Source organism: Passer montanus, unplaced genomic scaffold (assembly GCF_014805655.1).
Source record: "Passer montanus isolate IOZ18808 unplaced genomic scaffold, ASM1480565v1 scaffold50, whole genome shotgun sequence".
In the NCBI taxonomy this organism is placed as follows: Eukaryota; Metazoa; Chordata; class Aves; order Passeriformes; family Passeridae; genus Passer; species Passer montanus.
Window position 1 is genome coordinate 4425573 of NW_024369930.1, and position 14561 is coordinate 4440133.

At 36.7% G+C, this 14561-nt stretch overlaps 1 protein-coding gene across 12 annotated transcripts in view; it reads left to right on the forward strand.

Moving 5' to 3' along the window:
* MAGI2 (membrane associated guanylate kinase, WW and PDZ domain containing 2) overlaps positions 1 to 14561 on the forward strand; it is a 702519-nt gene that overhangs the window by 618246 nt on the left and 69712 nt on the right. For 9 of the 12 annotated variants that reach the window (XM_039723674.1, XM_039723678.1, XM_039723675.1 and 6 more), the window contains 2 exons: positions 7293 to 7334; positions 12586 to 12677. In XM_039723674.1, coding sequence (XP_039579608.1) covers positions 7293 to 7334; positions 12586 to 12677 — 134 coding nt within the window. The remainder of the gene's footprint in view (positions 1 to 7292; positions 7335 to 12585; positions 12678 to 14561) is intronic. The other 3 variants (XM_039723676.1, XM_039723679.1, XM_039723686.1) reach the window with 1 other exon arrangement.

Here is a 14561-nt window from a genome sequence, read left to right on the forward strand (position 1 = left end):
GAGAGTTTCAAGACAACACTCTTTCCTACCATATGGCAGTGTCAGGTTGGTTATCTTTGCGAAGAACATACCCTAAAAGTGCACAGGAAAAGTTCAGCTACTTGGTTTTTTTAAGTACTTCTTATCTCAAAGCAAGTTTGTCTTATCTCCTGGCAAGACCTACTTTTCATCTTCATCTTCTAAAAACAGTGCAGAGAAGTGAACAATCATGACCTGGAGAATTCAAAAAGAAAGAGATAGTGCAAAATTTTTGTTTCTCTCATTGTGAGACTCTGTTACTAAACAGTTCCTTTTTGTACTTCTATAGCTCTGAATTTCTACAGAGGCTTTTATCATAGGGATTCCCCATAGTCAGCACTCACCAGGGCCGCATAAAAGCTTCCTGCTTTCCAATCAGATAGGGAGCGAAGTAAGTTATGAAAAACAGGGTAGTTCTGTGAGGAGCATAAGCAACCTGACTAAGCAGAGCAAGAACTAGACCAAGTGTGTTGCCTCTAGCTCATCCCTACCTAATGATAGCAAGAACAGGTTGCAACCAGGAAGTCTCAATAAAAAAGTACGATTTTCATTCTACAGGAATGTTTTTCCACCTAAGGAACATGAAGACCCTGCAAGACCCTATGTGATGGGAAGATTTCAGTTTGTAATGGTTACATATTAATTACAAAGCCCTACCACTATTACTGGCATGGGAAATATTTTCATAGAGGCAATCAAATGATGCATTAGTACAAAAACAGAGTGCACCTCTATTTTGGAAGTCAGAGTACCTTTGAAAATTGTTTGCCATGAGTTAGCTGTTACCTGTCAGCTCTTCCCTCTTAGCAGTCACCAGCCTCTGCTGTCACCTATCACCTATGCTCAAAGTTCCAAGTAGATAAAAAAGGAGCATGATGAGTTTCCAAACACTGAGGAGGACTACCACATCATCTAAAACAACTGTTTAAATGCAAAAGATGGGAAATTGGTTTATGCTTTCTTTACTTCGTCTCCCTAGTTTTTGGGGTTTTTTGGTTTGGGTTTTGGGGTTTTTTCCTCTTTCCCCATCTCTTCTTATTTCATTGGCATGGTGAAGAATACCTACCTAAGTTTCTGTTGTGACATAATTTTCTCAACTTTTTCATTTTTTCTGTCCTACTATTAATTCAAAGCAAAACCTTTATCTCCTTTGTCCATACGAAAACTGTTACATTGTAAGTGACAGTGTGACTCTCCCCATAACCAGTTTAGGTACAGAAGGTAGAAAAGGGAACATCAGATCAGTAATTTCCCATTAATGAAAAAATTATGACTTCATATGCACCAGATTATTACAGCTGTAACTGGAGCCCTGGAGCTATCATTAAGAGACCTCATTCACCTGAATTTTAAATTTTTGATTTTATAAATTCTCTTCATCCTGTCTTATATTTTATATTGCACACTGTTTATTGTAGATTCACAGTTTATAAAAAACTTCATTGAGACACCCCTGTAGGCAGGCATTAGTCAACCAGGAGTCACAAAGCTGTTGGGAATCATAATTCCATAATATTTCTCTAGTTACAATAGAAATTTGAGGTTATATTCCTCTAAGAAAGAGGTAAAATAAAACATTTTTTACATTGATTGGGTTACATTTGTCCTTCAGTTAGTGTGGTAGCCAAGGCTGGTGATATGACACAGAAATGCCAGTAGGAAGAATGAGATAAGACAGTGATAAGCTCTCATTAAAAGTGAAATCTGAACAATTATAGTTCCACCTTTACTGGAAGGACAAAGGTTACTTACTTCAAAATCTCCCATGTTATTTTCTCCTCTGACCACAGTATTTTGAATTTAAGTCCCTTTCAAATATATCAGCTGTTTTATACAATGCATTATTTTTTTACTGCCAGAGATTTTTAAAAATTGGAAAATAACCAAAAAGCAAAGTTCCCCAACAGGTGTGAAATATGTAAATAGCAAATGTATTTGCATAATTAGCCTCCACGTAATAAGGTGTATGCTTTGGCAGACTTATGAATACCTTTCTGTAAGGGTTACAGACAAGCACTTCAATTCATATTCACGGGCTACATTTCCTCTGGAGCATCACTCCAGGTTTTCAGCACAGATATGCATTAAAGTAGGAAAGATTTGTCAGACAGCATTAGACTGATCCATAATGTGTAACAACAAAAACACCAGTCTTGCAGAAAAATACTAAGGCAATCAGGGTTTCTTAAATTTGATACTCATGGAATATAAAAAAAAAAGACTATTAGGTCTAGCACTGAATGCACGACCACCTGAGGGCTTTTAAGGCACAGTCTACAACTAAGCAGAATTTTCCTGTCAGTGCTTGTTGGGTGAAGAGCTACAGTTAAAACTGAAGACTGAAAATATTAAAAATGCAATGAAAATTTTCACATAATTGGTATGACTACTTTTTTCAAATAATGTTTTCCTGACAAAAGAAAATTTGCCTCCAACATTTTTCCCCTTTTTGCACATTTTTAGTCTAAAAAGAAATCACATTTTGGTTATGGTGGTTTAACATATATGTATACACATCTGTGCACAGGTGCATGTAAATGCAGAACAATGATAGCACTAAATATACAGTATTCTGAAGTATTGTATAGAGGGGATTTTATATGGGTGAAGGGTTTGGGACTGTAAGCTAGGAAATCAGGTTCTAGTTTCAAACCTTCCTTGCACAGTTTACCATATCCTTCAATACTTCTATTCACCAGTTAGTGTCCTTTATACCAGTAAGTCATGCCTGCCTTCATTTAGGAAATAAAAGTATTGGGAAATTGCTAAGTATAGTCTATGGTCATCAAACTACTCCTTGACATACAGTATGAACAGCAGAGGTATAGGAAGGGAATTTCTCAAAGCAATTTCCAAACAGTCCATGTTGGTATTCCTTGCATCTATTGCTACCCTAAGCAAGAGCATGGAGATGGTCTAAGAACTTATATTATTACATTAATATAGCTCTTTTTAATAAGAGATGATATACAACAAAAGGAGAGGAAATTTAGCAGACTAATGTCAAATGGTTTTGTACTGTTCATCACTGCAGAAAGAATTACTCACCATGACAAAATGGATTTGTTGCTTATAAGAACTGACAGTGAAACCAAAAGCACTTTCAGATGGAATTATGAGAGTATAATCATCACAGTAACATGGATGTAAAATGATTTTGATTGCTGGATTGCAAAGTAGGTCCCTAATGACCTCTGCTAATATGAAGTGTCAGTTTTACAGCTGATGGCAGTGTTAAAGATGCAGTATTTCTTTCTCTTTTGCAATTTACACTTTACTAAAAGGTATACAAATAGATTTTGATCTGCAAAGTGGCAGCATGTACTTAAGAGTCAAAGTAAAAATTGAAGAGGATTGACTTGTAGACATAGGGGGGTTGGCCACAGGTGCATGAAACAAGTGGGTGTTGCATTGCATATGAGCTGTGGCAAACTGCTGCTTGCACAGCTTTGGAAGGGACATTGCAGCATAATCACACTCATTCTTCTCACTTGTGAAACTCCTATTTACCTGAAGCATGGCTACTACTGAGATGCTGAAATAGATGAAACAGATGTTCCCTTGTGCTAGTTTTGTTCCATGTGTTTAGCATTCAACAAAGACTGATCCAGAAAGCAGCAGAATATGGAAAACAATTATCAAATATTGTCCCTGTCTTTCATCAGCATAATTCTTCCTCCAGAGAATACCAGTGGCTCCACTGGTGTAAATAAAAATACCCTTGTGTCCTGCTGTGGGTGAATTGAGCTCCTGTGGCTGTATCTTGGCAGTAAAGAATCCTGCTATTTTCACCATTGATTTCATATAAATCAGGATTATGTCACAGGTCTTGTTTGTTTCTTGCCTGTTTTCACAAATATTTTACAGTTTTCAGTTTAAAATGAATGAGTGAAAATGAAATAAATCTATTAGAGTAATTTATTTTAGACTAAACAAGAAGGCGGGTATGCAAGATTCTTACCATTCTGTCTTTTAATTACAAAATTAATCTTGGCTTTGCATTCATCTGATATGCAAAGAATCATAGAATGATTGCTATAGAATGGTTTGGGTTGGAAGGGATTTACTTTCAACCCCCAAATCTTGATGTATGGCAAGACTTCTTGAAACGTACAGCTGCATCCCCATCCTCCAGAGCACAGGGAGTCATCACCATGGTGGAGATTTATTTTAATATAGTTATATACAAACTACAGTTCAGACGATTTCTTAGTTTTACTTTCCTAATTCTTGTTTCTAGGACAGGATAGCTGAACTAAAAAAATTAAATCAGTGAATTTAACAAGTATTTTGTTACCCTTTCAAGCTCTATTTTGTAAGTACTTCATTCCTATTTCACACAAAAGACTACAACTACCCATGGCAATGCAGCTGCAGGTGTTTAACCAAAAAGGCATCACAGGGAGAATGCAGAAATTTTATGTCATCATTTTAAAACTTTCAGCACTTTGAATGCCTCTTCATGGTGGCAGCATTGGGTAGACTTATCTCTTCATCCTGACCTCTCCAAAATTTCACTCTTCTACCTCATTTCCTATGAGTTGGAGGCAGGACATCTAACATATTTTAAAAATCTATTAAAAATTTAGAAAAATGTCAGAATTAATTTAATAATAAATAAATGGGAAGTTTCAAATTGCCTTGTGTAAAGTTAGTTTCCTATAAACTGAATTGACAGATTTCTATAGAACAAAGCTCACTAGAATCTCTCAGTATTCTGGTAAAATTACCAGCTCAATTTATCCTTAGCAGATAGAAGGCACCAGGATGTGCACAAATGACATGCATTCTGCTCAGCTGAGGACCAGGCCCAGCAGTCCTTTCTTCTATGTTGGAAGTTGATTTTCTGTAGGGTCTCTGAGAACAGGATTAGGTTAAGTTTTGAAAAAAAAACTACATATTTGACAGATGGAGACAAAGCGAACTCAGTCCCTTCCTCTGCATTAAAGCTTCTTTGAAGTTTTCAACTGTTTGCTAAGTTTGCTTGTCACATGAGCACAGCCATTTTGAGGATATATTTTGTTTTCCAAAGTGTCAGTGACATTATCACAGTTATGTGTACTGCACTGGGACCCATACTGCTGACAGCAGATTCTTCCCAATATGAACATTGCTTTGCTGTGGTTACCAAAACCACAAATCTGCACCTGGGTTTATCTTTCTGGTCATCAGACATTTACAAACTTCAGGGCTTGGTTCAGCATCTTCAGCATAGCACAGTTTCAATTTTCATGCATGTGAATTCCTAATCTACAGTGAAAACACATCCTAGGTGCTGAATGGTTGATTATAAAATGATAATTAGCACTGTGAGAATCTACATGAAGTTCTGCAAGGCAAAGGAACAAAAGCCATATCAGACTTCATGAGATTGGCTTTGAAGGAAACCACCTCACTGACAGGCTCTTTTGCTTGACCACAAATAACAGTTCCCAAAAAAGGACACTGCTAACTTACTTAAAATATATGGCTGTCTGTCTTAACAGAGCAAGTTGTTCCCTAATTGGTCACAGTTTGAGAATGATGGTGATTCTTTCACTTTGCTGTTTGGGGCCAGTTCTGGGTGATATTAGAGTGACTGCAAGCAGAAATGGAAACAAAATTAATCAATCTTAGACCAGCTCTGAAGAGCAATTCTAACTGAGTGACCAAGAGAACAAGCTTGTGTACCTTCAAACCTAAAAGCTTATTGAGACTATCAAGATGAAATTGCTTTCTCTACATTAAAATCATTTTGTCTCTTTTAAGAGTTCTATTAAAATCTTGAAAGGCTCTGAGTAAAAAAAAAAATCATTTCTCCAAGTTTGCAGTGGAACAGCATCAGTTTCAAAGGTTTTGGTTCTCAGGAGCTGTGCTGCTGTAATATTTTACATTTAGATAATACGTCTCACTGGAAGGATCCCAAATCACTGTAATAAATCTGAAGTGCATGAAGGAATTGTCTCCTTTAACCATCGAAGTAAAGACATGCAGCCACCTATAAAGTCAAACAGCATAGCCTACATGACACAACTCAACACAGACAGAAAACACAAATGCAACAGGAGCACCAAATCCAAACTGATGTCCCCATTCAGTGGACATGGATTTGGACATGTCAAGGCTGTTTTCTAAATATCCTTACCAAAATTTTTTAAGACATCTCTGTTCTTGGGAGCAATCTTTTGGGAAATATCTTTGCCCTGCAACAACTAGTTCAGTATTATCTCAAGTGAACTCTGGATCACTCAGCTGCTGCCATTGCAGCCCATGCTGCCTTCAGGAGGCAGTCCACCAGAAGGCAGGTGGCTTTAGTCTAAACTCTTTCAAAGTGGCTTTAGTCTAAACTCTTTCAAAGTCTTAGGAAGATGGTATATACTCATAGGTTGCATCACCATCCTACAAATGCTGTTGTGAAAGACCTTACCTCCTTTAGAGCATGAAACACCCATGGTATGATATTCTGGCTTAGAGTCACATAAATGGGATACCTGATTTGCCATTTTGTTATATGTAGGCCAATAGAAATCACCTCTGGTTTGGAACATTTTGCAATTCACTCTGGGTGCTGCCAAAATAATAAAACAGAAATTCTTGTTCAGAACACTTCAAAATTAGCAAAGGAAGCATGACTAGATTCAGCTATGGACTCATCCAGCTTTCCTCTAATGCAAGCAAAATAGTTTTATATGAAAACAAGACAGTTAATTGCTGTACTTCATATAGTGAAATACCAATACTTTGAAACTACCTGCATAAAAAGTATGTTAAAGGGATTTACCTGCATTTCTCTTCATCTACAATCATCTGTTCCTATTGGCAACATACATCCCTATGGAAAAATCTTCCTCATCTTGATGATAAAAGACATTTTGCAATGGAGTTGTATAAAAGCAGGGGTCAAGCCATCTGAGGTCAAGTCATCCAAATACATCCATTAAACTTCTCCTTTTATTGCTGTATACTTGAATAAGCAAGAATATTGTCACTATTTTTCACAGTTTTAACCAAACTAAAAATTTTATCTTCATCAGAACCTACATTGTGTTAAAGAAACATTACCACCTCACCATCTTTTTCACTTTGCACAGAAATGGCCAGGGAGGTCTTAATCTAGCAGGAATATGTACATGTACCACATGGAAAGTAAAGAAGGAGGGGAGGAGAAAATAAAATTTCAAGAAAAAATAGAAAATGCATTTTAGTATTTCAAAACACGGCAGAGAAATTGATGCTGCATCTTTAAATACCTTGAGAAATGTATTTCACAATTAATTCCCCATTTTCCTATTCAGAACAAGTGCTGCCCAGGACTGGTTTTCGAGCGGATTCCTCTGGCAAGTATTCTTCAGCCTTTGTTTTCTGTAAACTAGATGTCCTTCATTTTATGTTTTAGCTATTCTTCTTTTTTTAATCATTTCTCAAGATGATGGACAGTCTTGACTGCCCAGTCACCATTTTATTGTGTATGATCTTTGTGGATTGTAGAATGCCTATGCCAAATTTTTTATAATAGATTTGCATTTTGAGCAAGGAAAGGTATTTATTTTTCCTCAGCCAGTTTTTATTTATGTTTTACTGTGTTTTATGTGTACTTTCATCTTAGTGTTCACTCTTTAGCATAAAAGTGTATCTCTATAGCTCATGCCCAAATCTAAGCCAAATAATTTTTTTATATCTGAATTTAATTCTGTCTTAATTCTATCACCAATTCCTTGCTTTCACACTTAGAACTTGTGCTGTAAAGATATAAAAGAAAAAGCTTTCAAAATCAAGAAATTTTTGGGGTGTTTGAATCAACACTAACCTTGTAAAATGGCAATGGACTTTTTTAAAAAACAGCAATATTTGATTTCCCAGTGTTATCATACTAAGTGAACAGTTAAAACAGGCATACCACACAAAAAAAAAGGCTATTTTGATAATCCTATCCAAGATTTTCTTGATCTACACAAGCTGGACAGAGATCCTAAATTAAATGTGACATTGGACTGGTTTTGCATAACACAGTAGGGTTTATACATTGAATTACTCTGTTAGCACACCAGTTCTTTTTCTTTTCTTTGATGATTTTCATACTGAATATTTTATTTGCCAGCTCTCTTCTCTATAAATATCAAGAAGGAATAGATATGCTTTTTTTAAAAACTACTTACAATGCAGAGCAGCAGATCTATGACTGTTTTCAAGCTTTTCACATCTTTCAAGAGCATCTGAAACTCAGATGAAGTTATTGTAGTTTTGTGTCAATCCCAGTTCACAATTTGTATGAAACAATAATCTTCACCATCTTCAGCAAAGGAGTCCAAATTAGTTTTTCTTTTCAGAAGGCAGCTGAATACATCCAGAAAGACTGTAAAATTACTACAGCAAAGCACTTCATCTTTCCTTTAATTGCAATATAGAAGAGATTTAATAAAAATTTTATATCAACATTTACAGGATCATCCAGAATACCAGTTTCATCACTGTAAAATCACATAGCACTTGTTCAAGTTGTCTCACACAGCAAATTAATTAAGCATTTTCAGGTGTATATTTTCTCAACATTTGAGAAACAGCTGCATGTATGCATCTGCGTGTGTTGTCCACCCAGAGGTTCAGATGAGTACAGTGCAGAAAGGTAGCTGGGAGTCAATAATCACATCTTCACCTGTGAGATCTCACTATTGTGCAGTAACAATCTATTCTGGTACCATTACATTTAAAGCAAATCCCCCATCATTCAGGAACAAGAAAGAATTTCCCAAAGCTCTTTACTGTCTTCACTGTGCAGTGATGATCAGATCACAGCTTGTCCAATACTATTCTCAAATTCATGGGGGAGCCAGCTGGTTTTATAGTGAAGCAAAGTGAATCAGTGTGATTTTTTTTTTCTTCCAGGCCAAATGAACTGTTGAGAAAGTTTTCCTTCGCACAAAAAGAAGAAACAAAGTGGCATAAAAAAATAAATGAAAAAAAGGAGAGATTTAAGTTACTAGCAGGCAAAGTTCATGTTCTTTTTCTAATATAAATGTGTAGAGAGTAAGGAAGGAGAGAGAGTATTGTCATTCTGGCAGAGGGTACACATATTACATGAGCAAAAATATTGACTTTAAGGTGAAACTCTCAGTAAAACTGGTAGAAAACAGGTCATTAAGGTACGTTAAGCTGACTGGAAGGATAAGCAAACTGGAAAAGACAGTGTTAATTCAGTATTGGCTTGTTGGCTTGCAAGCCTATTCATTACTTCTTACTTGGCATGAACCACAAGGTGCTAATCTAGGTTAGCAAGAGAAAACAAAAAGACATATTTTCCATAATGAAGTTGTATTAACCAACAGTTTGTAGTATATTGCAAGGCACAGGAGTGTCATTTTCTGTAAGTACAGGTAATTTTCTCTGTATGATCAACTGAAAATCTGTTCCAGTAAGAAAACACAAAATTTAGTCTATCTGAAAATCCTTTGTGAGGAACAAAAAAGTATCAGAATCCTGGAGAAGCAAGCACTAGAGGAATATCAGATGAAATGTAATCATTTAAATGGGTAAGAATACTTAATCAATGTATATTCAGGAATATTGAAACTGCTGCCACGTAATCATAGGGGCTTTTAGTAAATCTATCAAACATGAGCTCCTGAAAAAGTACAAAGTAGTGAACAATTTACCTGTCTTTCAAAAACAAGAAAAAAGGATCTCAACAGCAGCAAGGCTTTAGAACGTGTTTTTGATCAAAGACTAACTGTGGATATGGAGAAAACTGAGACTTATGCAAAAGGAGTTTGGCAGAGGTTGTTGGTCAGACTAACCTGTTAGCTGATTTTTTTAGACCAAACAAGTGATATGTGCTCTAATTAATCTGTACTTTCCATTTTACAAAATGCCAGTTATAATTGTAACACTTTCATGATAGCCTGGAAAAGACAGTGCTTAGCAGGAAATGTAAAGATGAATGGCTAGAAAGCAGCTAAGCAATTCTACTAGAAGAATCTGGACTGAAAGATTAATGTTATTGGAGAGCCTTTCAATAAGTCTTCTGTCTTATTTCATGCATCACTTAAGCACATAAACCAAGGGTAGAAGTCAGGTCCATTTTCAGAGATCTTCAGGAATCTATGGTGTAGCTGTCTCCAGAGCAGTGGAAAGGTGATCAGTGCAGTCATGTCATACCCAACATGAAAGTTGAAATAGCACACAGGTTTGTGTACCAGTCAGTCAATACTGTGATATTATCATAATCTTGCAAAGTCGCTGACCTAGTGACAAAGGCCACAAACAAGCTCAGTTGCCAGTGTCTTCTTTGCCTATGTCTTTCCTGGTAGGGTTTGTGTTCTGTTCGCTTGCAGAGGTTTGCAATAACAGGAAGCTGGACTTGATGACCCAGGGATCCTTTCCAGTGGGACTGAAAAGAACATCATTTTTTAAAAGCAGTTTTCGGTGACCTGTTGGTGGACAATGGACTCCACAGAATTCCAAGTCTTTGGGAAGGAGAATTACAGCCCAGTCAGTTGATTCAAAGGCTCCCAAACTCTATTAGAGCTCATAGAGAAGTATGCCCCTATACAGTATTTTTTAGCCTAAACTTTTTCATGGTCAAGCTGGCTTATCTATTCCACTCTAAATAGGGTACAAAACCAGCATCTTTTAAAAAATAAATAATGCCCCTTATTTTAGAGTGTGTTGCCAGCACTAGTTTGGGTCAGCTTTTTCAATGTATCTAAGGAATGTTTTGCTTTGCCAGAGCAAGTATTCTTCACTACCTGATATTCTTATATTTTCTTATTGTATTCCCAACTGTGCATATTCATTCGCTTGTACACAATAAAGGCAGTGCTCGGGTTGTGACAGACTGCTGGAGACAGTGCCTTTGAGTATTAAACCTGGGTTACAAATGGTGATCACACTGTGATTACCTACAAAACCATCTCCGTAGTGCTCAGCCCCATCCTTGTAGGCACAGCAAACCAGGTAAACTACTGCTTTCATCTGAAATTTCTTTGCCTCTCACAACTTTTAAATGATTTGCATTAAACTAACATACTCTACACATCCGAAATTCATTTGCTCCTTACTGTTGAGACGCATTAAATAAATGGAAAACGTCAGTATAATAAGCTGCTTGGTTCTGTTTGGGTTTGTCTTCTCAATATATGAGGAAGAAGTTGGTAGGGAAAGGTAATTCTTTTATTTTACCAATTGAAATATTTGTGATTCAGTCTCACTCTCACAAATACAGATTGTTGAAATAATACACTATGCTGCTGTTTACAGAGGATTTTTTATAACACAGTCATAGTATAGAGCCAGTGCATGTTGTTCTGTATCTGTCTTTGCAATAATACCTGACTGAAACAAATCAGGCTTTAATCCCAGACTACACGTGGCATGTGCCAAATTCCACAGTTTATGGGGTGTCCACTGATGGCTCTGATGGGGGATCTATAAATGAGAGCTGCTGAAGTACCATATTTCAGCCATCTGTAATCCCTCCCATGCTGAGGGAACAAGGCACCACTGGAGACACTTATGAGGAGTTTGCTGAAATAAACTTTGTCATCCCATTTTTCTGTTGGGGTCAGCAACAAGCTGACACTGAACAAAAGCTTTTGTGTCACAATGTATAGACCAGAGGAAATCCATAGGAAAGACCATTCCTGTCAATCACTGCTTTAGGTGATGAGCCTAAAGCATCTCTGAGCATGCAGCCAGCAATAGTCACAACAGACAACAGGCAACTTCTTAGTCCTCTAAATGCTTACAGTTTTACTTTATAATATTTGAAATTATTATTAATATTAATAATATTATTATTATTCCAGAACACTGTGTTCTTTCAAGTGAAGCTAAAGACACTTTTGTAAGAAACTGACTTTTAAAAGACTCTATATTCCTCAATTGATATATTATAGGACATGATATATGTCTAAAGACAGGTTAGGCAGGCATATGGAAATGCAATTGCATTGATTCACAAAGCTGTTGAGACTTTAATTGAGTAGCATTAAGGAGTTCAAGTTAATGATGTTAGCTTTCAATTTAAACTCTGAGACTGAAAGGTTTATAATGATAATTTTCATCAAAACTCCTTATTGAGGGTACTACCTGGAAGTGGAATACTTTAAAGCTTCATTACATAAAAAGACATATATATATATATGTTTGGAACTTAAATGGCCTGTAATGATTTTCATGTTGTGTGAGTTGCACTGATGTATCTCTGTCTCCCGTTTCAGTTTATTCTTTGTAGGGTTTAATGAACTGCAAGGAAAAGACAAGTTAAAGACCAGAGGTAGATGAGCAGCAGTCCATTATACAGTCAGTTTTAGGAAAAAGACACATTTTCAACCACTATTTTAGACAGACTTTTCCATACTGATCTTCTGTGAATGCATTCTAGTTTGGTTTAGTGTATTCTACTGAACATAATCACCCTCCAAGAGACACCTACATTTTCAATTCTCCTCCGTGTCTGTGGCCCATTTGTTTCCACCACTGCACCCAGGATGCCATTAGTCATGTGCAATAAACACAAGGTGGGAGGGCTTGGTGCAAATCCTCAAGACAAGACCAAAATGCTTTGCTCAGTGGGATTTCTCTTTAAACCAGGTCCCGATTACAAAGAGCTGGATGTTCACCTTCGGAGAATGGAGTCTGGGTTTGGCTTCAGGATCCTGGGAGGAGATGAGCCTGGGCAGCCTGTGAGTTATTTCTTCCTGATTTTCCTTTTCCTTCCCCATTCTATAATTTGTGTAAAGGTCAGAAAAATATAACATAACTGAACACAAATGAACACCATGTTAAGGCTACAAGTAAAATTACTTTTATTCATCCATAGAAAATGACAGAACTCTCAGGCTGTTCACATCTAAAAGGTGTCACAGAGAATTAAGCTAGAATAAAAAGGCATTAAGGTGGAAACAGAGCATCACTCATCCCATTACGGCGGGGTGTGACCTGGCATTTCTTAATCTGGACTTTCCAAAATCAAGTTTAAACAGAAGATTCCAAAAATCCAATTATGTGAGACTATCTATAACCATGCTCAGAGTAGACAGCTTTTATGCAAAATGTATGCTTGTGGTTAAAAGACACAGTCAACAATGCAGTTTATTTCCAGAAAAAGACGACCTTACCAGGGAGTGATAGTCAATGTTCCAGGTTAAATGACAGCATCATGTGAGGCAACAGGCATAAAAATGATAACTTTATACCATTAGGAGGCAGGCACCCCTGTATCCACATAACAGGTAACAAAATCAACATAGATGGTTTGCTAATAAAATATATAAAATAAATCTTATGCACAATATTTAAAAGAAACAGTGTAGAAGCCCAGAAAATAAAGTTCAAAAGTACATGACGTACCACAAATGTGTAAATATTTTTATAAATTACTGATCTATCTAAATACTATAATTTTGAGAGCAGGCAGAATTAGTATTCTATCAGAAAAAACCTCAATGGTGTAACTACAGTCTGACAGCTAGAACTAATCTCAAGTCAATAATGATAGTGCTTTACTATCACAATTTTAAGCAGTCTGAGTCTTGTCTTACCACATTTCTCAGATAATGTATAATTAATTATTAGATTTGGATATTCCCTAGTCAATAATTTATGTATTCCACATTCAAATTAATACAGAATAGTATATTTTTCATTCAAGCCTTAAGGTTAACCAGCACAGGGCTTTGAAAAACAAAGAAGCTTTTATATTTTAAAATTGCCAACATCTGTCAAAGCACTGATAAATCTTAACAGTTTACTCATGTCTCCCATAAAAAGAAAATAATGCAGTGTGTTATAAAAAACATGCTTCAAGTGCTGTTTGAAATTCAGTCTAGTTTAGCTTGTTTTCAATGGTTTTTCAAATATAAAGTATAGCAGCTCAGAAGGACTCCAAGACAACACTGCTTCCTCCTCTACACTTGCAGTGTGCCTGAAGCCCCTCTGATGTGTAACTTCCTCCTGTGGAGCATGTCCCAATGCACATAAAATGAGGACACTGAGCCATCATCTGCACATTCTCCAGCTGAGCATCTTTCCTGTCCCTTCTGGACGAGCCAGCCAGTATAAGTTCTCAAAGCACACATACTGGGTGAAGCCAAAAAGGAAATCTCTGAGGTGCTAGAGGAAATGTTCCATTTTATCTTTTTAGACTGTTAGGAAATAGCTCTAGAAAGGTACTACCTTTAAACCAGGCTGGGTGGAGCTTTGATCAACATGGTGTAGTGGAAGGTGTCCCTCCCATGGCACGGCAGGGAGATTAGAGTTAGAGGATTTTTCATGTCCTTTCCAACCCAAACCATTCTATCTTCTAGGAAGACCAGGGAGATTGGAGTTAGAGGATTTTTCATGTCCTTTCCAACCCAAACCATTCTATCTTCTAGGAAGATTTGGAAATCTCCTTCCACCTGCTCTGGGCAGCAATGTCTAATGGCTTTTCCTATCTCCCAGGAAAGTGACCCTGGCTACAGAACTACTCAATATTTTGTGAGAGGCTCTCTTGGAGTCTCCTTTAGTGTTTTTTTCATTACAAATGGATAATTAAGCAGTCATGGACTAGGTCTCTGACTGGTTCT